General features: G+C 51.9%; 9 protein-coding genes across 9 annotated transcripts; 2 read left to right on the top strand and 7 right to left on the bottom strand.

The window, feature by feature from the left end:
• Nucleotides 1-1,322: 1,322 nt before the first annotated feature.
• On the bottom strand, nt 1,323-3,320 carry N0V89_011603 (uncharacterized protein; the record flags this gene model as incomplete). Its single annotated transcript, XM_056220333.1, has 3 exons — nt 1,323-1,700; nt 1,751-2,485; nt 2,535-3,320. The coding sequence occupies 3 exons, from the start codon at nt 3,318-3,320 to the stop codon at nt 1,323-1,325; spliced, it is 1,899 nt and encodes a 632-aa protein (XP_056065636.1).
• A 510-nt stretch (nt 3,321-3,830) lies between these two features.
• On the bottom strand, nt 3,831-5,511 carry N0V89_011602 (uncharacterized protein; the record flags this gene model as incomplete). Its single annotated transcript, XM_056220332.1, has 2 exons — nt 3,831-4,871; nt 4,930-5,511. 2 exons carry the CDS (start codon nt 5,509-5,511, stop codon nt 3,831-3,833), a joined length of 1,623 nt encoding a protein of 540 aa, XP_056065635.1.
• A 485-nt stretch (nt 5,512-5,996) lies between these two features.
• N0V89_011601 (uncharacterized protein) lies at nt 5,997-9,203 on the bottom strand (the record flags this gene model as incomplete). Its single annotated transcript, XM_056220331.1, has 5 exons — nt 5,997-7,044; nt 7,090-7,211; nt 7,261-7,482; nt 7,537-8,806; nt 9,022-9,203. 5 exons carry the CDS (start codon nt 9,201-9,203, stop codon nt 5,997-5,999), a joined length of 2,844 nt encoding a protein of 947 aa, XP_056065634.1.
• A 900-nt stretch (nt 9,204-10,103) lies between these two features.
• Nucleotides 10,104-10,828, bottom strand: N0V89_011600 (uncharacterized protein; the record flags this gene model as incomplete). The annotated part of the gene is made up of 2 exons (XM_056220330.1): nt 10,104-10,758; nt 10,812-10,828. The coding sequence occupies 2 exons, from the start codon at nt 10,826-10,828 to the stop codon at nt 10,104-10,106; spliced, it is 672 nt and encodes a 223-aa protein (XP_056065633.1).
• An 883-nt stretch (nt 10,829-11,711) lies between these two features.
• On the bottom strand, nt 11,712-15,393 carry N0V89_011599 (uncharacterized protein; the record flags this gene model as incomplete). The annotated part of the gene is made up of 10 exons (XM_056220329.1): nt 11,712-11,923; nt 11,977-12,270; nt 12,329-12,833; nt 12,889-13,015; nt 13,062-13,093; nt 13,150-13,162; nt 13,651-13,847; nt 13,895-14,013; nt 14,063-15,052; nt 15,099-15,393. The coding sequence occupies 10 exons, from the start codon at nt 15,391-15,393 to the stop codon at nt 11,712-11,714; spliced, it is 2,784 nt and encodes a 927-aa protein (XP_056065632.1).
• A 392-nt stretch (nt 15,394-15,785) lies between these two features.
• Nucleotides 15,786-17,210, bottom strand: N0V89_011598 (uncharacterized protein; the record flags this gene model as incomplete). Its single annotated transcript, XM_056220328.1, has 1 exon — nt 15,786-17,210. The coding sequence occupies one exon, from the start codon at nt 17,208-17,210 to the stop codon at nt 15,786-15,788; it is 1,425 nt and encodes a 474-aa protein (XP_056065631.1).
• Nucleotides 17,211-17,553: 343 nt separating this feature from the next.
• N0V89_011597 (uncharacterized protein) lies at nt 17,554-18,875 on the bottom strand (the record flags this gene model as incomplete). Its single annotated transcript, XM_056220327.1, has 3 exons — nt 17,554-17,998; nt 18,048-18,685; nt 18,732-18,875. The coding sequence occupies 3 exons, from the start codon at nt 18,873-18,875 to the stop codon at nt 17,554-17,556; spliced, it is 1,227 nt and encodes a 408-aa protein (XP_056065630.1).
• Nucleotides 18,876-19,131: 256 nt separating this feature from the next.
• N0V89_011596 (uncharacterized protein) lies at nt 19,132-20,527 on the top strand (the record flags this gene model as incomplete). The annotated part of the gene is made up of 6 exons (XM_056220326.1): nt 19,132-19,228; nt 19,279-19,441; nt 19,489-19,807; nt 19,859-20,317; nt 20,365-20,449; nt 20,499-20,527. 6 exons carry the CDS (start codon nt 19,132-19,134, stop codon nt 20,525-20,527), a joined length of 1,152 nt encoding a protein of 383 aa, XP_056065629.1.
• A 586-nt stretch (nt 20,528-21,113) lies between these two features.
• On the top strand, nt 21,114-22,811 carry N0V89_011595 (uncharacterized protein; the record flags this gene model as incomplete). Its single annotated transcript, XM_056220325.1, has 4 exons — nt 21,114-21,576; nt 21,644-22,033; nt 22,084-22,428; nt 22,483-22,811. The coding sequence occupies 4 exons, from the start codon at nt 21,114-21,116 to the stop codon at nt 22,809-22,811; spliced, it is 1,527 nt and encodes a 508-aa protein (XP_056065628.1).
• Between the last annotated feature and the right edge of the window lie 90 nt (nt 22,812-22,901).

The following is a 22,901-nucleotide window of genomic DNA, read 5'->3' as shown; positions in this document are numbered from 1 at the left end:
TTACCCTCGCTTCGGTTCCGCACGTCCTTTTCAACCGTCCCCTCTCCGCCAATCCTGTCCACCATGCGAAGACCGACAGCCCGCTTCAATCTCACTTCATCCTATGAACCCTCTATCCCCCTTCACTTGCGCGCTCTTAGAACCCTTTCAATCTTCTCTTCTCCAGCCACCACGCCCCCCATGCAACAGCCAACAACCCACTGAACCCCGTCTTCTGCGGCGAACCATCACCAAACTCCGGATCCATCCACATCGCGCCTGGATACAATATCCCACTCATTGCCGGTACATAATACAGATGCACCAACACCAACACAAAGTTCAAATATGTCAACGCAACGTCTTTTGGCTTTGGAACATGCGTGTAGTACAGAATCAGGGCACCAAGAAGCAGTCCAGTTGTCATTGTTTGTCCGTTGTGAAAGCGCGCGTGGGGCGGCCAGTTGGGGTTCTTGACATGGGTTTCGCTGGGAGCGGGGTGTCAGTGGATTTAATGGGGAAGAGGAGCAAGACGGAAAGTGAGTTTGACGTACTTCCAGTCTGCGGCGTAGGGGCCGATTATTGTGATGAGTGCGATGAGGCTGAATATGACACTACCCGCTGAGAAAGCCATGATTTTCTATGACCTCTCGGGATTATTGTGTTGTTTGTGAGATTGGTGGGTGGGTGAATCGGAAAATTTTGCGATGTGCGTGTCTGCTCAATTAGACAGCTCAGGAGGCTACACTTTGAATCTGTGTACATGCTCTAAGCCTTCCTAGAGTTGTCGTTTGGTGTCGCTGTTCGGAGCGAGCCTAGGACCGAGCTTAGTCACCAGTGACACATGACGTATGTATACGAACTCATGCACATCCGCGCAACTCCCTCTAGACACATTTGCGAAATAACAAGGGCCAACATGCTATTTCTCACGGCTGCAGAACGCTAGTTCTTACCAATGCATCGCCTCGTGATACGGAACATGGTTGTCTGCAGCTGAAGCGCCGCTGCCCATGTGAAGCTTCTGTCTGGCTGCGTATACGTTGCGAATATCTGGAGATATCTTTGAGTACGGAGAACGTTTCTACAGATCCTGGTTCTTTTGATCATCTCCGCAAAGACCAGAAAAGGTTAGTCAAAGTCATGCAGAACGTTCCCCACCAATACACTTGACACAGTAACGCCGAACCAATTGCACTGTATCACAACCATACTGATCCATACGCCCCATGTGCTTTCTTTGAGCCTGTACTCATAACCATGCATCCGGTTCATGACCCTTGTTATCCTCAGAAACGCATCGAACCTAGCCAGAGAAGAAGTCACGGGGTGTATATGGTGCGTTACTCAGACGCACGCGACTCGTCCAAAGACAGACCGGTAAGCTTGTGCAACGCCGTATCGAACGTTCTACTGGCTGCGTCCAAAACTTTGCTGGAGTAATGCGCGATCGGCCGCGCGACGACCCAGAACGCAGCCTCGGGGAGCATACCAATGATCTTCACGAACACAGGATCCTCTTGGTAGAGAATCATCTGCTTCTCGTGCGAGTGATCTCCTGTCGTACGAACATAATTCCTGTCATTGGTACTGGCAGAGCTAGCTTTTGGGCCCTGCTCATTGTCCCGAGATTTCAAATCAAAGCACCCATCATCACTGTAGGACGACGCTGAGTCGGAGGGACCCGAGATCTTGAATTTACTTGGGCACTCATGGAAGCTCTGCAAAGATGTATTAGCATCATATTCCATGCGTGAGAGTGGAAACGCACCTCAACCAAGCGGTCAATGTCGGCTCTGCTGGCATCCAGTGCCTCACCGCGCTCGCGCAGGAAGGTCGCGATCAGCTCCACGGAGGCTCTGCTTCGAAATTGTAGGTGAAAGGCGTCGCCGAAGTGTCCGGGTATGTCGACTAGATACATTGGACCCGTCTCGTTAGCATATCCTTCGATCACCTTGTCGTTCAAGCCAAGTGACGCAGATGTCTGTTCGCCGTTCTTGTCATCCCCAAGGAAGGCGCGCGTCTTGGGCCTTATGCAAATCGCTCCGGAACGACGGTGTAAATCAAGGTCCTCTCCAACAGCAGCGGCTGTCTTCCGCGTCGAAGTACCTGTGATCAAGTCCACATCCATCTCATCGTCCGTGATCGGATCCATGGGCGCAAGGTCGATCTCCCTATATTTGTCCCACATTACCTTCTCGTCCTCGACGCCTTCCTGCTGTGCTTCCTTCGCGAGCTCGGCGATTTCTTCCGGTAGCGACGCATTGCGACGAGACTTTGAGGGTGTGTTCTCCTTATCTTTGAACTGCTTGAAGTACTTCAGTGTCTTGGCGAAAGGTGTGTCTTGGACGGATGCGTTCGCCGCAAACTGAACATGAGCACTACCAGAGACGCAGCTTGCGCTAGGACTGGCAAACCGTGATATGGGTCGGCCTGGGGGTCGGCCTGACTCAGAGGGTGACCGGCGAAAGAGGTGGGGAGAGGCGGGATGGTCAGGCGGGAAGTCCTCATCAAAGGGTCAGCTATTACATCGCGACAAGCTTGGGTATACTTACAGGATCAAACATTGCCTCCATGAGATCGTCCAACTCCTCTGGATCCATAGACTCGACGTCCTTGAAACGCGGGACCACAAAGCCCTCTCCCCCATCAATTGGAGTATTCATCACATCTGAAGCGTCGTCTGTCACTGGCGGAGTCTCGTTCACATCATCAAGCCAGTCGAATTGTAGACGATTGACAGCAGATGCTTCTTTATGCGCCTTGTAGTCCCGTGCTGATACACTGTGCTTTCGCGTGGGAGTATCTGCAACCCTGCGAAGATCCCGGTCGTCTAGTGGAATGCCTTCATACATGGTAAGTCCCTTTCCATAGTCGTAACTGCCAGCACCAACACCCTCGTCATCTTCGAAAGGTAGTCCAGGCATGTTGCGGTCCTGGAGATGGCTAACGTTATCGTGGTTTCGCTCCTTGGTACCCCCCAGTCTGGTTGACACATTGTCTGACAACTCCGGCGGTGGACGACTTGGCCTCTGGAAAGGTGGCGTTACAGGTTGGGTTATGGAGCTGGAGACAGCTGACAGGTTTGGAGGTGAGTAGCGCGATTCGAGCGACTGCTGCAGCGGGGAATAGCTGCGGACTTGGCTGTTCAGAGCTGGCAGAGAAGGGAAGGGAGAGAAGGGCGATGAAGAAGGACCGCGTAGGTCTGCGTCAATGTGTGGTCGAGTGAACTCAGCGGAAGGCGCATTTGAACGCGGATTGACTCCAATTCGAGAGCGTAGCTGAGCGCCATCATCAGATGGTGAGCCAAGGTTATGCTCGTAAGGGTAGATCGGAGACATTGCCTCTAATGCATCCAATTGTGGCAGACCCCGAAAGTCCTGAGTTGGGGACCTGCTCCCTTCTGCAGCCTGGACAGGTAGGGAACGCGGTTCAAAGTCTCGAGCATTGGCCATTCTGGTTGGATCTTGTATATGCGGTTCAGCTATTTTCTCTCCCAAGTGTTCCGCTTCGACGTGATGCATGCTTCGAGCAAAATCACCCGTTCCGGATGCCATGGGCGCAATGTATGAAGGCGCAAATGGCGTGCAGGGTGTTGGGTGAGGAAGCTTATAACTAGCCTTCGGGTAATGAGCGGCAGATAGGTCGACGTCACTTCAAAGGTGAGTAAAGCGCGTTGCTGAGGGCCGTGCTGTCCGTGTTTGCAGAAGGCGCGTTATGTAAATGGAAGGCGCGGGTCGAAATCAAAACAACGCGACGCAGCCATGCGGATCAGAACTTCTGTTTACTGCATGTGGGCTTACTTCCGGCCTGGAAAGAGCAATACAGAAACTTCGGAGCGACCTGATCACCTATACCTCTGTGCCCTCTTCCCCCACCTTCACTCCCCGGAGCACATATCCATCCCTCCTCGCTTCCGTCGCCTCTCTCTCAATCGTTCGCCTCACTTCCTCACTCCTAACAACCCACCTCACGCGATACGGCTTCGGAATAGTATTTGCACCCGGCTCAAACGCCTCATCGCTCAGATCAACCTCCATCTCCTTGCCCGTCTCATCAACGGGCGGCTTGATATCGAAAGCCCACAGCAGCTTAGCCAATACAATAAACATACTGTTCTCCGCCAAATGGAGACCAGAACAAATGCGCCTCCCGGCACCGAAGTTCCAGTGATCGCGCGAGGAAGCAGACCCGCCGGCGTAAAAGCCTGCTTTTTCGGGAAAGGCGAGGTAACGGTCCGGGTTGAAGCGCATGGGGTCAGGGAAGAGCTCGGGGTCGTAGTGGATTGGGTATTGTTGTAGTGCGACTATGGAGTTCGCGGGGATGTAGGTGTCTTTGTAGACAATTGGAGCTGTTGTGTAGTGCGGTGACCCAATGTTCGTGACGGGACGGATTCTCATCGTTTCTTTCACGATGGCGCGGATGTACGGCAGATTCTCTTCATCCTCGAAGGTGGGCGATCGCGAACTTCCTACTACTCTGTTGAGTTCCTCCCAAGCCTTTTGACGGACCTCGGGGTAGGCAGAGAGATACAGTATCGCGCCGTTGGTAGCTGCGCTGGTGGTCTCGCTTCCAGCTTCGATGAGGGAACCGGCAAGGAAGGCCGCCTGTAGCTCGCTGATGCCTTGTTTTTCGTAATTGCTTTCAATAAGCTGTTTGACGAAACATTCGGGTGCTTGTTTGGTCTCCATTTGCGTCTTAAGAGAGGAAAATAGGGACATCCAGAGGTTGGCTTGACGATCAAAGTAAGGCTTCAGCGGCTTGCGCCACCATTGAAGCCGTGGCGGCAACCGGCCCAGGAAAGGAAGAGTATCTGCAAGATAAGCTCCGGGAGCCGCGATGGTGGAGAAGTCATTCATGATACCGTATATCTCCTTGACTTCATCGCAATCCTGTGCTTTCCGTAAGCCTTCTACTCAGTTCTCGATATCAAAACAAGGACATACTCACCCACTCAGCAATTCTCCTCCCATATGTACTCGTCATGATCACACTAACCGTATATCTCCTTACAGCCTTGTACCCCACCTCACTACCCTTGGCCTCCCCAGCTCCCCTCAAGACCTCCTCCATCATCATCTTTGCCTCCCACTCCTGGCTCGGCTGGAACGTCTTAGTCACCACCGGCGTCAAAAGCTTATGACTGATCGCCCTCAACTTCCTCCACTCCGGCCCATACTCCATGAATAAAAACCTCAAGCCTCCACTCAGCGCATCGTTGGCGACCGGCATCGGGGCCCTCGAACTCGAATCTTTAGATTGCCGATCCATAACTTCTTTCACGGCAGAGGGTGAGCATAGCAGGTACCAATCGTTCCATCCAAGCCGGATCTTGAAGATCTCGCCATATGTACGGGCCCAAGAGGTGATTTGGCGGTGCGGTTGGGGGCCGAGTTGGTGCGCGTTGCCGATCAAGGGGAGACCTTTGGGACCGGGGGCGGGGGAGAGGCCTTTTGGTATGTGGGTACGGGTACGTTGATAGTAGAGGAGGGATGCTGCTATAAGCACTACGAGGACAAGTGTTAGGAACATGTTGATGTATGGAGATGGAAAGTAGGAGTATGCATGTACTTTGCTAACAGTCATCGTGCGATGCGTCGCGATGGTGTTTCAATAGTTCCTCGCGCATACCCCACATACGTCTGGGGTAAGAACGCAGGTACATCGGAATCACTACCCCAGCGGGTACATGTGGAGCGCATTAGTGCACGTGGTTGGAGACCACATTACGGGCATTTGTAGCCTGTTAATCTACAAGTATACCCGTGGTCGTGATGTGGCGATGCTGTTGCGCAGTGTTGAAGTTTGTAGCGCCCAGAAAAACCAATATCCACCCAAGGGCATGAAACCCTAGTTTTCTCCCACGATCGCAGAGACCAAGACTATCTCAATGTATATACAAACACCTAACCATGCAGTCGTAACCGTGAAGTCGGCTCTAAATAATACATTCATCCCCTTCCCCACCTGTCCCTAAGCTCCGTAATTGACAAGCACGAGGAAGAGGACGGCAACCGTCATGCGTCATCGCTATCCCCATCCATTTCCGTAAGGTCATCGCTCATAATATGAAGAATCTGAGAGAAAGTTCTGCTCTTCCAGCGGCCAACACCATCCATCAAGTCGGCGCAGTGTAACAGCGTGCGCCGTGCCGCAAGGTACCCTCCTTCAAGTGCGATGCCAGTAATGCTGAAGGGACCACCATTCCGTATGAAGTTAACTAGAGAGGCATCGCCAAAGCCAAGAGATGCACTTGGAGAATGCGGCGAGTCGATGAGACCGACCTGTCCGACATGAGTCCAGTCAATGATGTCAAGAAGCTCGATGCAGTTGTCGTTAATGCCACAAGTTGAAGTTGGAGGGAGGGTGAAGATGTAGAGGCCAAGGACAAGCGCGGCCTGGAATAAAGCGACAACACTGTGCGGATTGACAATATCAGACACTTTGCGATCAAAGAGAAGCTTGAAAATGTGGGCGGCGTGCAACACCGATCTTCGTGCCGATGGCGTTTGTGACCATGCTGAGATATCTTCTAAAGCAGCCACTGCGGGCCCTGACCCGGCGCGGCCGGCAGCAAGCTCAAAGTAGCGCATATTGGCGCCTAGCATCATGCATGCAGAGTGCCAAAGAACTGCAGAGTTGAGATCCGCCGTTCGTAAAGCATCAATAGAAGATGAGGAGAAGTTGACCAGGAGCGGGATTAATTCGCGACTTCTAGGATCCTCGGAGTATATCCGCCATGGTTCGATATGCTTTTGAGGCCCGTTGATGTTTGCGAGCCGATCGTTGGCTTCGTATACCCGCAAGAGAAAGAGCGTCAAGAGGCTACGCAAGGTACCGGAGTCCAGCTTCAGCCCAGGTGTTGGCAAGTACGAAGGCGTAATTCTATTCGAATTTATCCGGGCTCCGCGCTGTACTAGATTGAACCATTTGGTCGGAGAGTTTGCGTGGTACAAGTTGTATTCTGACGGGGGTAGGATCTGCACGGATTCTGGCCTTATCATTGGGGAGGCCGAAAGGTACGCTGCGTACCAGCAATCTACCTCCAACAAGCCGAATATGATACTGACAATGTCAGCGATGATTTAGCACAGCTGGACCCGTACTTACCGTTTCGCGCACTCTACCCGGCACCAAGCCTTCCACCGCGCGTCGATATCCAGTATATCTTCTAGAAACGAATCCGGTGGTGCACTCTCATTTGCAGAAAAGAGACCGTGTTTTTGCGCGGCCTGGCGCTGTCAGCAGCATATTCAGTCGAAGCAACGTTTTACCACTTACCGTGATTAGATCACTGTAGAGCTTCTCGGCTTGGGCTATACGGCTCTTCCGCTGCTCTCGCTTAGCGATCGATTCACCCTTAGCCACATTCCTGCTTACGCCAGTTATAGAAGCCAAGTTAAGTGCCAACAGGCCGGTTGCGAGGATGCGCATCTGGCTCTGGGCTGTGTGATTACTTGTTGACAAGGATTGCAATTCTGCGGACACCATTTGCAGAACCACCTACGGAACCAGGTAAGCATACACCCTTATATTCCCCACTTTAGTGACACTTACAGGATATGTCCGTGATACGAACTTCGCAGCTCCAGCTGTGCCGAGGATACTTAATCCAATAAGACACATCGAGAGTAGCAAGGATCTCGGAGCATTTTTGGCCGAGAAAGTAGGGATATGAATGATAGGCAAAGTCGGGTGGAAATAATACAGATACATCTCCAAAGCAATGTCAAGAATTTCCGCAGGTGGAAAGCGGACGTTCACGTTTTCGATACCACTGGGACTGGCTCCTGCCTCACCGCCTGATGATGCGGTGTCGCCATACGATTCTGATCGCCGAGTATTGGCTTGTGGCGCATCATTGAGGGCACCTTGTAACAGGTCCCTACATTCCTCGTCGAGGCCCCATCTTGAATTTCTTCTTTCACGCTCACTAATGGGGGTCTCGATGACGCCGGAAGGGATCTCCGAAAGGATGTTCGAACAGTCGCAAGAGACTAAGCTCTGCCAGAGGGTTGGCATCAGACGAGATGGTGTTCGGGATCTCAAAGGCCAACAGCTTTCAACTCTTGCAAACCGCTCCTTCGGTATCCTACTTGCGATTGAGACACTACTACCGGACGGGCTGCCATGGTTGTCTCCGCCGTTGCGGAAAAAGTCGTTGTCAAAGTGACTGTCAATAGTCATATGATGAGAATTGTTGGAGGCCAAGATGTCATTCTCGAGAGGAAAGAGCCAGGTCTGTAAAGCGTCGGCCGGCGTTCGATTTGGAAGCGGATGGTTGCTCTGCACTAGCTCGAACGCCCACTGGTCGAGGCTAGAGACATGACCCTGAGGAGAAAATGAAAGCATATCGATCGCTGGGTCAATGGGTGGAGGCATGTTGTCCGGCTGCCGCGTCAGAAAGCGTTCATTGTCAGTGGGTAGATTTATTGGAGATGGCGATCTCCAAGGCACGTCGGCTGGTGTTCCGAGATGCTGCGCGGCGTTAAGCAGAGCCTCTAACCGGCTTTCGCCGGGCGATGTATGTTGTTGTACAGACGAGTGCCGCACATGCAAAGATGGTGACTGTTGTGAATTTTGAGGTCCTTCCCTGGGCTGAGGTTGTTGCTGTGAGCTCTTTTGTCTTGACAGTGGTGACAGACTGGGGTCTTGTGCAAGTTGCGGCGTTCGCTCTGATGTCGGTCCGGACTCGGCCGGCTGCTTGTCGTTGGCCGCAATGCCTGATTGCTGTTGTTGCTGCTGGATTTGTTGATTCTGCTGGTTGTTGCTCAATCTGTTCAGAGCATTCTGTGCATGGCCTTTGCAGTGGCGAAACAAAACGTCGCTGTTCAATGTTGGTTCAGCTCTGTGGAGCCAGTCATGCGGACTTACCTGCGCGAAAAGTGTTTCTTGCACGTTGGGCACTCGTATGGGCGCTCTCTCGTATCTACATGTACAATTAGTCGTGATAAAGCGATCGCATCGATGCCAATTGGCGCGTACGTGATCGCTCGTGGCGTTTGACGTGCTCAAGCTTCGTGAACTTGCGGTCGCACAGACTGCATTGTTTCAAGGCCATAGAAGTGATGCCGGTCGGTCCGCGGGGAGAGCTGCGATGCCCTCAGCGGTCCAGTGTCGTTGGGAAGGGTCCTCAAGAGTGAATAGACGAGCGAAGTGCCGGTCGACAAGTCTGGAGCCACAGCGCGGTTGGCGATCTGAATTGCGGGGAAGTTGCTACCCATGACTCGCGTAGTTGCAATATAAGCCCGGGATGCGCCATCCCGCCATATTCGTTCTTCATCTACTCACTGTTGCATATCATCTGCAGTCTCACTGCTTCATTTGCAAAGCCTGTCGATGTACGAAAACGAGAATAAGAGCTGCATGCTTTTGCATGATGAATCGGCTTCCTGGGCGCACCAGCACAGTAACGCCAGCACAGTAACGCGCGTGAAAACCTAGGAAACACCGGAGACGCCAGTCTCAGCCTTCGTCTCACTTCCTTCCTTCTGGAAAAGCTCCAAAGCAGCTGACCATTTCCACGCAGCTGACAGGTAAGCGTTCATTGAGCCCATGACTCCGGCCTACTGGTACCAATGCATGTGGGGACCCTGGCGGGCATGCACTAGTGGGGCATACAGCATCCCCCGGCGCACTTCGTCTGATCACGTAGCTCTCAAATCCTTCGAGAAGCAGTGCACGAACAGAGCAGTGAGAGATCTGCTGTGTTCTAATGATCTGTGTTCATCGAAATCAATCTAAGTGTTTCATGCGCACTCACCACGCCAGATCTGGGTCGCATCGTCCGTCGATCAAGCTTCATGCAGATATTGAGTATTATGATGATCGTGTCAATACCCCCTGGTCCTCAGGATATATCTCGGGGCTTCGGATAACAGCTCCATTACTGCATCCACGGGCCGGTCACGCTTTACCCGGTTCTCAACAACCATTATAGACGACTTCGATATGCAAGAAGCGAACATGTGCACCAAGATAAAATTACCCAAAATGACCAAGTCCTTGGATTGACTTGCATAATTCCAAATCTTAGAGGGAGCGGCTGCAACGTTGGCACACTGCCTCTGACGTGATAAGCGTACGATAACATTATTGACGTTTCAAGATTAGATGCTAGATTTCTATACGACGTTTCCCAGCATTTCTATCATCGCAGAGTAGACGACCAACAACACCCCGCCACCAGGTCCGAACCTCAAGATCTTGGCTACGTAGCCCTTGTACAGCGCTTTCAGTCCTTCTTCTCTCGCAACTACACCTAAGCTCGGCCATGCCCATGCATATTTGCCTCTTACGCCTTCAACCTTCGCAACACTCTGTATTCGACTCTTGACCACATCAAGTGGTGTATTCAGAGTAGTGCCTACCACTCCTCCGACAAAGCCGGCCGCCAAATCATTCACCGTCTTCTGCGCTTTTGGATTTGCAGATTGTGATGGATCAGGTAGTTGAGCGCGTACTTGGAAGATGCACCCGAAGTATCCAGCGTTCCAGACGATATGTCGCCAGAGAGTCGCTTCGAAGCCATTATAGAGCGCTAGAATCCCTTCTTGCCGCACCACCTTAGTGAGGCAGTCGACGAGACCATTGTATCGCGCTGCAGATGTCTTGTCTTGGAGACGGATCTTCACCAATTCGAAGGGTACTACTACCAGGCTTTCGACTGCACCGGCACTTGCGCCTGTGAGAACCGCGAGTGGCTGTGTTAGGGCTGGTACGTGGAAGAGTCGTTGGTAGAAGGGACCGAACGTATCGTTCGACGAGAACTTGATGGCTCTATGAGTGCGTCAGTGATCATTCTTCTTTCCGGCCGAACGAGAATGTCTCACCTCTTGGGCACTTCCATCAGTATCGGCGCCGTGATACCGCGATATAGCCTTGTCGCACCCTCATTCCTGATTATCTTCCTGAAGCAATCCAGTACGCCGGTGTAACCTTGGCCATCCTTCGCAGCGCCATGCTGCAATTGTATTCTTGTCTTCACTACATCAAGCGGGTACCTTCCTACATTCTTAGATTTACAAGACATCGAAATAAGAAAGAAGTCCTCACATCACTAGTATCTGAGAACTATCAGTGATGTTTTTCTGAAGCATTCAGCAAGCTCACCTCTGAGATCCCTGCAACCGCTCCGGCAGCAAATTGATACCTGAATGGTAACACATTTCTCTTCTCTGACTTCAGTGCCTCATTCGGCCCTACTTTCGAAGCCATGTCTCCCATACAAGAATGATGTTGCAGTGCAACCTCCAAGGTCCACATGGGAAACTCAGGGTTTCCAGAGGTTTGCACATGGCTCAGACTCCGCTACAGTTTCCCCACCCTTTGCTTAGCAACGTCACTGTGCACATTTTACGATTGTGGGTATTCGGCGCATGCGCATCCATATTGTGCTTCCTTTCTACCGGTAGCTCTGATTGTGGTGTTGCTGCAGGGATTCTGGCTCGGGGAAGATGTGGAAGGAGGATGTGGGGCTAGCGCGATCGGAGGGAAGTGCAGGGGTAGATGGAACAACATCTATGTGGGGAGGCTTACGATGTTCCGCAGCTTGAGCGTCAGCGAAGTGGGAATGTAGCACTGCAGATACGAATTTACAAATACTGTTTTATAATGGGAGAAAGTTGTACAATTCATTGAATCGCGTTGCTTGAGTAAGATAGATCGATACTTTATGCTGAAAACTCCAAAAATGCTGGGAGATGTAGGCTACACGTCTAGACAGCGTTGCGCTAAGCAATCGTCTTTTGACTCTTGAGATCTTCTATGTCAGCTTCATTGAGATCCAGAAGCTCTCTCAACACTTCACTTGTGTGCTCTCCGAGCATTGGAGGTGGTGTCCTTATTTTCGGCTCCGCTCTAGAGTACTTGACTGGATGATTAACGAGTTTGATCGGTCCGCAACTCGGATGGTCAACCTCCTCAATCATATTTCGTGCAAGGACTGATGGTATCGTCAGTAACGTGTGACATGTCAAGATCCAACATGTAACCTACCATGTTCGTGATTGATCGTGCCCTGTATATCATTAACAGCGGCATATGGCATGCCACTACCTTCGAAGACATCGAGCCACTCCTTCGTCGTCTTCGTTTTGAGCTCGTCCTCGATGATTCGATCAAGAGTATCTCTGTTCTTCACGCGCAGCGCATTGGTGATGAAGCGCGCATCTGTCTTCCACTCAGGCTTGCCAATCTTATCGCAGAGTATGCCGTAGAGCTTATCGTTGCATCCACCGACAGCAATGTTTGTGTCCTTAGTCTTATATGCCCGATAGGGTACAACTGATGCTGTTTATATAGTCAGTGCCAGTTTCCTCTCCACTTCGTTAACAAAACTGCAACGTACCGTGAGCAGTCCCCCATCTCCCACTATCTTTCTTTCCGCTGATCAACGCACTACTCGCGATGTTCGCCAGCCCTGCGACCTGACAGTCACTCAGACTCGCATCGATCCACTGACCCAGACCAGTTTCTCTCCTTGCGTACAATGCCGCCAGCACGCCAATTGCTGTGTACATGCCTGTCGATATGTCCGTGACTGCTACACCGACCTTCACAGGTGGGCCGTCTCGCTCGCCAGTGATATGCATCAGTCCCATCTCGGCTTCGACCATCACGTCGTATCCCGCTCGATTGCTGAATGGCCCAGTCTGCCCGTACCCGGTAACGGAGGCGTAGATTAAGGAAGGATTTATATTTGAGAGTGTCTCATAGTCAAGCTTGTACTTGGCGAGCGAGCCTGGGAGGTAGTTTTCTACTAGGATGTCGCATTTCTGGACGAGGGAATGCAAAATGGAGATTCCGGAGGGGTTGTTGAAGGAGAGACACAGAGATTTCTTGTTACGGTTCACCTGGCCGGGGGTCAGGTGCTGAGTTAAGATGTAATTTTAAGAGAATGGGACTTACAGAGAGATAGTACGCGCTTTCTCCAGGAAACTGGCGTTCAACACCGTCAGTGTAAGGAGCATCGGGCGGACCCCAAGAACGCGTATCGTCTCCTCGTGTTGGGTGCTCGATCTTGATGACTTCTGCTCTGGGCACTAATCAGTACCTAGAAACGATCAAACTCAGGGACATACCCTAGGTCTGCAAGTATCTGTGTGCAATAAGGCTACTCGACGTTACTATGCTATTTAATGGTTTGACTTTGAACGGAGTACTACATACCCCTGCTAGCACCCTGGTCATGTCAAGCACTCGTATGCCAGCCAATGGTAATTTTTCGATGGTTTTCTTGTCCACGGTGCTCGCTGTCGCATTCCCACGCTTCCGATTCGCCGTGGGAAATTTGCGCGCCAGGGCCCAGCCCCTTCCGTTTTGGACAGCAAGCCGCGTATAGGACCTCGAAAACATGCTTGTCAGAGTTTTTGTGCCATCATCATTGCAGTCTGAAGCATTATGTATATCAAAAGAACGCTCAGGGCTCAAGTTTTGGCCCCACATCCTGCATGTGGGGTCGCTAAACCATCCCAAAGCAGACATGCACAGACACATTGACGAATGGGACGTCATAAACCCCAAAACAGATTGTATTACTTATGAAAAGATATAGAACACGTAGTCCGTACATACAACGCTGACGAAGATGCAATGAGCGCTTGAGTAAACAAATTCATACAGGGAAATCAAGCAACATCCACAGCTGGAAGCATTGCCTGTCCATCCAACGAGTCGTGCCTGACACCGTTTGTTCCGTTGAGATAGGGCTTCAACTCCTTTGAGTGTACTCCTTCGGTATCGCTAGCGTTGGCTCCATGCGAAAACCCGCCGATGTAGTATGGTGCTAGCCGCTTCTTCTCTGCTATCTTATCTTCTTTGAGGCGAGCGAGTAGCTCCTTGGCTTTGGAGTTGGCAGAGAAGCGGTCCTGCGGCTGTCAATGATGGCTCGACAGTACCATGAGGAGTCACTTACCGGTAGTGCATCCCAGACCTTGGGGTCAGTGCCCTGCGTGCTAATCGTACCGCAGCCAGTGCGAGCATATTCGGTCCAGAGGAAAAGACGGCTCGACTCAACCATTATGGTGAGTTGATCTGATATTTGTCAGTCAAGCCACATGATACAGATGTGGTACGCCCATACCTGTGAGAATCTTCTCAGGAACACTCTCGTGCATCCTCATGCCATGCTGGTAGCCCTCGTGAAAACCACCATGCGGAGTATGGCCTCCTTCGAAACTGCCACCACCCGGAAGGAAGTCGTCACTTCTACCGAGACCTTGGCCGTATAAGCAGGCTAAGAACTCGGAAGCGGAGTTACGGTGAAAGTATGGCAACCTGAAGGTGTTCGTTGCCACATCCCATCGGGGTCCAAACCATAAGAAGTCAGCCAGCGGGGTTACCGGATCGCGTGACGGGGCAGTAAGCACGCAGAAGATCGAGGGATCTGTGTGATCAATCGAGGTGCTGTTCTGGGAGGAGAATTTGGTAAGGTCGTACTTGTAGGGGACGACGTTGCCATGCCAAGCGACAAGGTCGAAGGGGCTGTGGTCCTGCACGATGGCAGTGAGCTGGCCATTGGTCTTGTTCACAATCTGCCAATCGACATGGAGCTCGTCATCGATGGCAGCAACAGGGTATAGGAAGTCGCGAGGGTTCGCCAACCCATGTCCACCCAAGGGACCAAGATCAGGGAGCACCCACATGGAACCCCACACTTCGGTAATGTAACCTCGTGCGACCTTGGTATCCGGGGCCAGGTTGAGACAGAAGCGGATGCCTCGTTGGATGACGCATATCTCCCCAGGTTGGAGGTAGATTTTACCCATTTCCGTTACGATGTCAAGGCTGCCGAGCTGAGCGCAGATGAGGAAGTCGCCATCGGTGTTGCAGAACGCTCGCCTTTCCATGCTGGAGTTTATCATGTACACATAAAGGGCGATACCTTCCCTGATGTTAGGGTCGCCGCTGCCTGCCAATGTGTGGAGGCCATCTACAAAATCGATCTTGTCTTCGTCCTTGGGTAGCGGGAAAGGATGCCACTCTGCTTGCTCTGGTAGCGCCTCAACCGTAGGATTGATTGACAGAAAGCAATTCTGGATGTTTGACTTCGTCTCAATAGGCACATATCCCTCTGTATGTATTCAGTAAAAAGTCTCGTAAGGTATTATACAACATACTGTGAGCAGCTGCTGGCCTGCAGCGGTACATGTACGTGCTGAAGTTTGCATGTCGTGGCGCAGTAAATGCTGAATATGTGATACCCTCTGTGTATAGACCAAAGCGAACCTCTTGTGGATTGTTTTGTGCTACGGGCAACGTTCCTGGGATAAGCTCTGATTGATGACGATTGCCCCATCCTGCTTGATATTCATAGGGGTCATTCTCGCGTGTAGGCTTCAGCCGTTGAAGATCGGTGAAATGGAAGGCCTTCTGAGGGTCCGTGACCAGTTGGCGTTCTTTGAATTCAGGCATGTTGTAGAGATGTAGTACGTGAATGTACTGTTTTCACCACAGTAAGTCAACTTATATTGAACCAACGGTCTAGGGGCATAGCACTAGATCTGCCGTTGCTGACTGGCGTGGAATCCGCGTGATGTGGGGCGACCAGTAACGGCGGGGTTGGTACGCATTGACTCGCTCGGTGAGGCAAAAACTGTCCCAGGGTGAGAAGCATGACTAGGTCGAAACCCGGATATTGGAGGGTGGTTGATGAATAGATGTGAATGCGAATCTATCTAGCCTGGAAATGCTGATACTAACGCCTTGCGTTCTGAAAGCTACGTAGCAAGGGACATTATCCCCCAGTCTTTTAATTTCGATCGTAATCACCCTGAAAATACTGCCGTACGGAACAGTCAAGCTGACTACAAAGACCTGGCGAGAACTTCGTCGACCATAAGGCCACATGAACCGAGGTAGTTCTTGGCGTCGCACAGTGAACTCAGATCGCCGTGGGAGATCTTTCCAGTGACCTCGTCACGGGTTTGAAGAGCTTCAAGAAGGCTGGTGTCGTTCTCGATGCTCTCTTTACAAGCTTCATACACGATATCGTGGGCCTTTTGGCGACCCACATGCGGAGCGAGCCCCATCATGACCGCCTCCGCCACAATAAGCCCTCGAGTGGAGTAAAGATTATCGAGCATCGCTTTTGAGTTCACGACCAAGCCGGAAAGCGCGAAATCCGCCTGGTGGAGGGCACCTGCAGCAAGAACAAAGGATTCAGGTACAGCCACCCATTCGAGATGCCAGGGTCCAGAAGCGCGTTCGAAATCTGAAACCATCCCATCAAGAACCAAGCCTGCATTCGAGCGTAGTACCTTGGAAGCAGCCAATATGACTTCGCTGGAGATGGGATTGCGCTTCTGTGGCATAGTGGAAGAGGCTCCACGGTGGGGAACGAAGGGTTCAGATACCTCGGATAGCTCATTCGATGACATGATGATTATATCGAGCGCAAGCTTGCCCAGGCTGCCTCCAACGAGTGCGAGATAGTTTGCGATCTCAGCGACACCATCGCGCGCGACATGCCAAGTGATGGGAGGATCTGTAAGGCCCAAATCCCGAGCCATCTCCTTTCGAACCCGAATGCCATCGTCGCCAGAGCCCAGCGATGCCAGCGAGCCTGCTGCGCCACCGAATTGGACCATGAGTGTGCGAGATTTGAGCTGTTCCAAGCGCTCGAGATGTCTCTGGAATCCAGAGAGCCAAATTGCACACTTGTGGCCAAAGGTAATCGGTAATGCATGCTGCAAGTGGGTGCGACCGGCCATGGGAGTGTCTCGGTGCTTCTTTGATAGGGCTTCCAGATTTTTGATGACAGATCGCAGAGTTCTTTCGATGATTTCAAGCCCCTGCTTCATCTGCAGAATGCTCGCTAAGTCCATAATGTCTTGGGTAGTGGCACCCCAGTGGACGTAGCGACCAGCCTCCTCCCCACAAAGTGCTGAAAGTTGCCGTACTAATGGAAGGATGGGATAGCCAACAATCTCAGTTTCTCGCCGCAGTCTGTCAAAATCGAGCTCCGCGCCTTGAGATTTGGACGTCACAATCTCGCCGATGTGAGATGGAATCACCTTGCATCGCGATTGCGCTCGCGCCAAAGCCGTTTCAGCGTCAACGCAACGGTTTAGATAAGCTTTGTCGTCGAAGACTTTGCGGATCTCTTCGGTGCCGAAAAGTGTTCTGAAGATGGCAGAATCAATGGCACTGACGCTGCCCAACGCTCGCCGCTGCTGGAGGGAAGCAGTTTTAGGAACAACCCGCAACGGTGCGCGACGGATGAGAAACATGATGCTACAATCAATGCCAGAATAATGAGACAAGAGAGGGACGACAAGCAAAGAACGAGAACGCTAGCACAAGACGCAAAGTGTAACAAGACGTGGGCCCTTGGTCGCCGGTAGATGCGGCGGAGTGTGGGGAAGGAAGCCGTGCTAGCGTGTCCAATGAGGTTGAAGATCACGTGCAGCTGCGTGGGGTCGCGTCATTTTCGCGATGTGGAGGGAAACACCTTGATGCTCATGCACAATGCTTATTCAAAAGATGTATCGCTAATGTCATCGCTCACAACGCAGTGAATTCGACGTCCCACCCTTGAGAGAACACGCTCTCATGACGCAATTTTTCCGCACATCATGACTCCCGCACAAATAACGACGCGACGCCTTGGCCAGTGCTCGCACACATGGAAACGATGCCCAGCTCCTTGTCTTGCCTACGCAACTCTCCGAACAAAGTAGCGGTCTGACGTGCACCCGTCGCTCCAGTGGGGTGCCCCAAAGCAATCGCACCGCCGTTGGGATTCACTTTTGCCTCATCTAAGCCGAGAGCGCGCATGCATGCTAATGTCTGACTAGCGAAGGCTTCGTTCAACTCAATGACATCGATGTCTTTCAGCTCAGTTCCTGTATACTTGAGCAGAGCCGGAATGGCATATATGGGTCCAATTCCCATCTCATCCGGTGCACACCCACTAACTTGTGTGCCAACAAAACGCCCTAGTGGCGTAAGCCCGCGCTCTTCTGCCCAGGATCGACGAGCGAGTATTGTCGATGAGGCGCCGTCAGAGATTTGAGATCTGGGACGTCAGTCATGCGGCTCTTTCTTAGGGTGGGAAGTACACTCACGAGTTTCCGGCGGTGCTCTTGCCGTTCTCGCCAAACACAGGCTTCAACGTCGACACCTTCTCGAACGTCAAGCCGTGCCTTATACCATCATCCTTGGAGACTTCGAATCCTGTGGGCTGGCCTGTAGTCTCGTCTATGCGTTGCACTGTAACAGGCACGATTTCCCAGTCAAATCTGCCTTCTTTCTGCGCCCGGCTTGCCCTGCCATGGCTTTGGACAGCGTACTCGTCTTGTGCCTTCCGGTCAACATTGTATCTTTCTGCGACGTTTTCCGATGTGATACCCATGGGCATCAGGCAGTCTCGCGCATCTTTGATGGTTGATCCCAGCAATGTAGGCGAGACATCAGTCGGGACGCCTCTCGAGCCGTAATTCCTAGACATGCTTTCGACGCCCCCAGCAAGTCCCACATCGATTTGACCAACCATGATCGCATGCGAGATATGGGTAATGGCTTGCAAACTACTAGAACACTGACGGTTGACTGTGTGGAAGGTAGTCGAACTCGGGAAGCCAGCGTGATTCAGGGCCATCCGACCAGTCTTCGCAAACCCGAGCTCAGCCAAGACATTTCCGATCATAGCATCGTTGACATCTTTGGGTTCGATTTGAGCTCTCTGCACAGCAGCCTTCATGACCTGTATCTTCTGAGTAAGCTGGGCTAGAACAGTTTCCCTAACTTACAGGCATCAATATGTCTTCCGGATGCGCATCTTTGTAGCCACCTTTGAAGCTGCGATTGATAGGCGACCGTACCGCAGAAAGCAGAACAACATCATTTGGGCTCTTCTGTAGCACATTGCGAGCTACTCTGTTGAAGGCCGCCATGATCGCGACTCAAGTTCCACAGCAAGATTCCTTGCATCTCGAAAGTCAGAATTCGAGCAATGCGCCGAAAGATGGTGGAACTGCCGCTCCGCAGCCGAATGCGGCAGCGGACGTGGCGGGGCTGCAAGGATGTGGGGCGAGACAGAAGCTACCCCTCGATGACGAATCACAGCAAGATGAACTTTGGTGAAGCAAAGGCGGAAAAGAGCCGCCTCCTCCTGGATGATTCTTGATCTCATTTAGAAAAAATCTCAAGATGACTCTGCCGAGCAAATACCAGAATGGAAGCATCGACTCCTCGTTGAAGGGTGTGTATCGAGCTTCCCCCGTCAAGCTTCTCATCTATGGCAGAGGTATGTTAAATAGCCATCATCATGTACGAAGGCTGACTAAATCGGATCAGGAACAAGCAAACAGCTTTCAGACGTTGTGTCAGAACTCGGCGGCACCAAAGCATTCATCATTACTGGTCGCTCTCTTTACGAAAAGACGCCAGTGATAAAGGATATTGAGAAAAGTTTAGGATCGGTTCACGGTGGCACATTTAGCAAAATCGGCCAACATGCGTGAGGATGTCTGAGCGCTTGAGATTTCAGAAAGCTGATTTTGGTAGCCCGATCGGCGATATCCGTGAAGCGACCGCCCTAATGGCGAAGTCTGGGTGCGATGTTTTGATTTCAATAGGTGGTGGTTCACCGATTGATTCAGCGAAGGCTATTGCGTACAACATCCACCAAGAGACTGGAAAATGGGTACCAAGCATCGCAGTTCCCACCACTCTGAGCGTCGCAGAGACAACTCAAAATGCCGGCTTCACAACTGAAGAGAAGCACAAGATCGCAGTCAGCAACCCTGAGCTTGTACCCAAAGCTGTGGTATACGATGGCGAAATTGCCTTGCACACACCACTGAACCTGTGGACTAGTACTGGGGTGAGAACTGTCGATGAGTCAAAGCTGATTCACAAGCTGACCGTGATATAGATTCGATCGTTAGACCACGCCGTGGAGCTCATGTATCATCCACTAGCATCCGAGATCCCCACCAAACGCATGTGCTTGGAGGCCATCAAGGATTTGTTTACCTATCTGCCTCAGTCAAAGGCGAACCCGGACGACGCCGATGTTCGCACGAAGCTCTTCACCGCATGCTACGCTTCGTTATTCCCTTTCCTCTACACTGGCGGTGTAGGCCTCAGTCACAGCATCGGTCATGCGATCGGCGCAACCTATTCGATACCCCACGGAATCACAAGCTGCCTCAGTCTAGCACCAACAGTGCATTTCAAGGCGAGCAATGCGGAAGAAGCCAAGCAGATTGCGAGAATCATTCCATACATCGGCAAGCAGAGCACCGGAAACGATGAGAAGGACTCGCATATTGTGGCAGATGCTATTGCCGAACTAGTTGAGGAATTGGGACACAAAACTACGTTGACTGCTGTGAGTGAACCCAAATTTTCCTCATTGATGCGCTAATCAGTCCTTAGTACGGTGTTCCAACTGGAGACGCGGAGGAAGAAGCCATTGCATCCCGTGCGCTACACAGCAAAGAGCACAAGGATTTTGCGAACCGTAAGTGGGCTTGTCCTGTTGACAGGAGCGAGGCTAACCCAAAGTCCAGTGAAAAAGATCGTGCACGATCTGTACTAGGCTTGCGACGGTGTCGCATGCGGTTGTCGGACTGTTTAGGGTGCTTTACCCGCGGATGACTTCACGTGAGCTGGGATCCTAGCGAGGATCCCGATGGTAGTTTTTGCATTTTCCGGGTTGTGAGCTTCAGCATAGCAGGGAAACGTTTCCGTAGCGCAGCCTTTCCGGACCCCCCAAGGGCTGGTGAAAATGTTTAAAACACTTTTCCGTAGCCAAAATGGCGGATAAGCTCTCTTCCGCCGCAAGTGTGGAGTCCCCGAATCTCCACCGGCGCCGGCACGGCAGGTGATTCGGTACGCCTAATTGCGTTTAGTGGCAGCATGCAAGCTCTCAAAAGTCGTGTGGGGAACGCAACCAGTCTGCAGTCGCAGCCTTTACATCCCACATTCCCACATAATCTTTGTGCATTGAACTTTGCGGAGGCGCGTGGAGCTGGAGTCAAGGTCTCTGTAGCATACGATAACTTTTACGGCTGTACACCGCTTCCATAGAATACCTGCATCAACCAGACGTGCATTGGAGAGCTCTGAGCGACAGCGGCGCAGCGCAAGACCGACGCAGAATCTACACAACAACACATTTTAGGATGCAACGAACATTTCTTTTTGCGGCACGCCGCAGCGCGCCTGCCATTCGTTTCTTCTCCAGCACTGCTACCCGCGCTGCGATCAACAAAATATACCCTTCCGCACAGGATGCCATCAAGGATATGAAATCGGATACGACTGTCCTTGTCGGCGGTTTTGGATTCTCCGGCGTACCAAACACGCTCATCAACGCGGTGCGTGACCGTTCAGATCTCAAGAACTTCACGGTCGTGAGCAACAATGCGGGCATGCCAGGCGTGGGGCTTGGCCAATGGCTGGACACCAAGCAGGTCGGCAAGATGATTGCCAGTTACATCGGAGATAACAAGACATTTGAGCAAATGTACTTGAAGGGCCAACTTGCGCTGGAATTGACTCCGCAAGGCACGATCGCGGAGAAGTGTGCGGCAGGAGCGGCAGGTGTTCCGGCTTTCTACACACCCGCCGCTTACGGAACAATAGGTATGGCGCATTCGATCATACATTTAAGACAGATATTGTATGACAGATGCTAATCAACCTTCTGCAGTACAAACCGGCGAGCTCCCCGTCCAGTACAACACTGATGGAACGATCGCCAAAATGGCGCCTCCTAAAGAAACTCGCGAATTCAACGGCAAGGCATACGTGATGGAAGAAGCCATCTTCGGCGACTACGCCTTCGTTAAGGTCGCGAAAGCTGACCGTCTCGGCAACTGTACCTTCCGTAAAGCGCAAAACAACTTCAACGAGGCGATGGGCAAGAACGCAAAGTTGACGATTGTGGAGGCCGACGAGATAGTCGACGAGATTGCACCGGAAGAAATTCACCTGCAGGGTATCTACGTCAAGAGGGTTATCAAGAGCACTGAAGAGAAGAAGATCGAGCGCTTGGTGCACTACAAGGACCCTGAAGAGCAGAAGCGTGCGATCCTCGAAGGTGAGCGCGACCCCCTTCTCTGCGCATGCTGGTAGTTAACATTTAGGCAGGCTCCTCCGAAGCATCTCAAAAACGCGAGCGTATCATCAAGCGAGCGGCGCAAGAGCTCAAGGACGGCATGTACGTCAATCTCGGGATCGGCATGCCGCTTGCTGCCCCTGCCTTCCTTCCCAAAGGTGTCGAAATCGTTCTGGAATCGGAGAACGGCATTCTCGGGATGGGCGGATACCCCAAGCCCGGAGAGGAGGACCCAGACCTGATCAACGCTGGCAAAGAGACTGTCACTTTGATCAAGGGTGCTTCGACGTTTGGTAGCCACGAGTCATTTGGCATGATCAGGTCAGGCAGGATCGACGTTGCCATGCTTGGAGCTATGCAGGTCAATACCTATGGAGGTAAGCAGATGATTCCACTGTCTCCGTGCGAGTATTCTTACTAATGTGGCACAGATCTTGCCAACTTCATGCTTCCCGGAAAGGTCAAGGGTATCGGTGGTGCCATGGATCTTGTCGCCAACCCCTCGCAAACTAAGGTGGTCATCACCATGGAGCATACCGACAAGAAGGGCAACCCCAAGATCCTCAAGCAGTGCACATTCCCCCTGACCGGCCAGAAGTGCGTATCGACCATCATCACTGACCTTGCCGTCTTCGATGTCAGCCCGATGGATGGGCTCACGCTCAAGGAGTACGCAAAGGGTGTCACTGTCGATGAAATCAAGGCAAAGACTGAGGCTCCCTTCAAGGTTGCCGATGATCTGAAGGAGATGCAAATATAGGTCGTTTGTAAATCCCTGTTCATTGACGTTATTATTAGCATTGGGCATTGAGCTTAGCATTTGGCGTCAGGTTGGCCTGCATAAAATTTC

Source organism: Didymosphaeria variabile, assembly GCF_027946475.1.
Source record: "Didymosphaeria variabile strain IMI 356815 chromosome Unknown scaffold_9, whole genome shotgun sequence".
NCBI classification, from domain to species: domain Eukaryota; kingdom Fungi; phylum Ascomycota; class Dothideomycetes; order Pleosporales; family Didymosphaeriaceae; genus Didymosphaeria; species Didymosphaeria variabile.
Note: the sequence above shows the minus strand (reverse complement) of the source record. Positions and strands in the feature narration are given on the sequence as shown.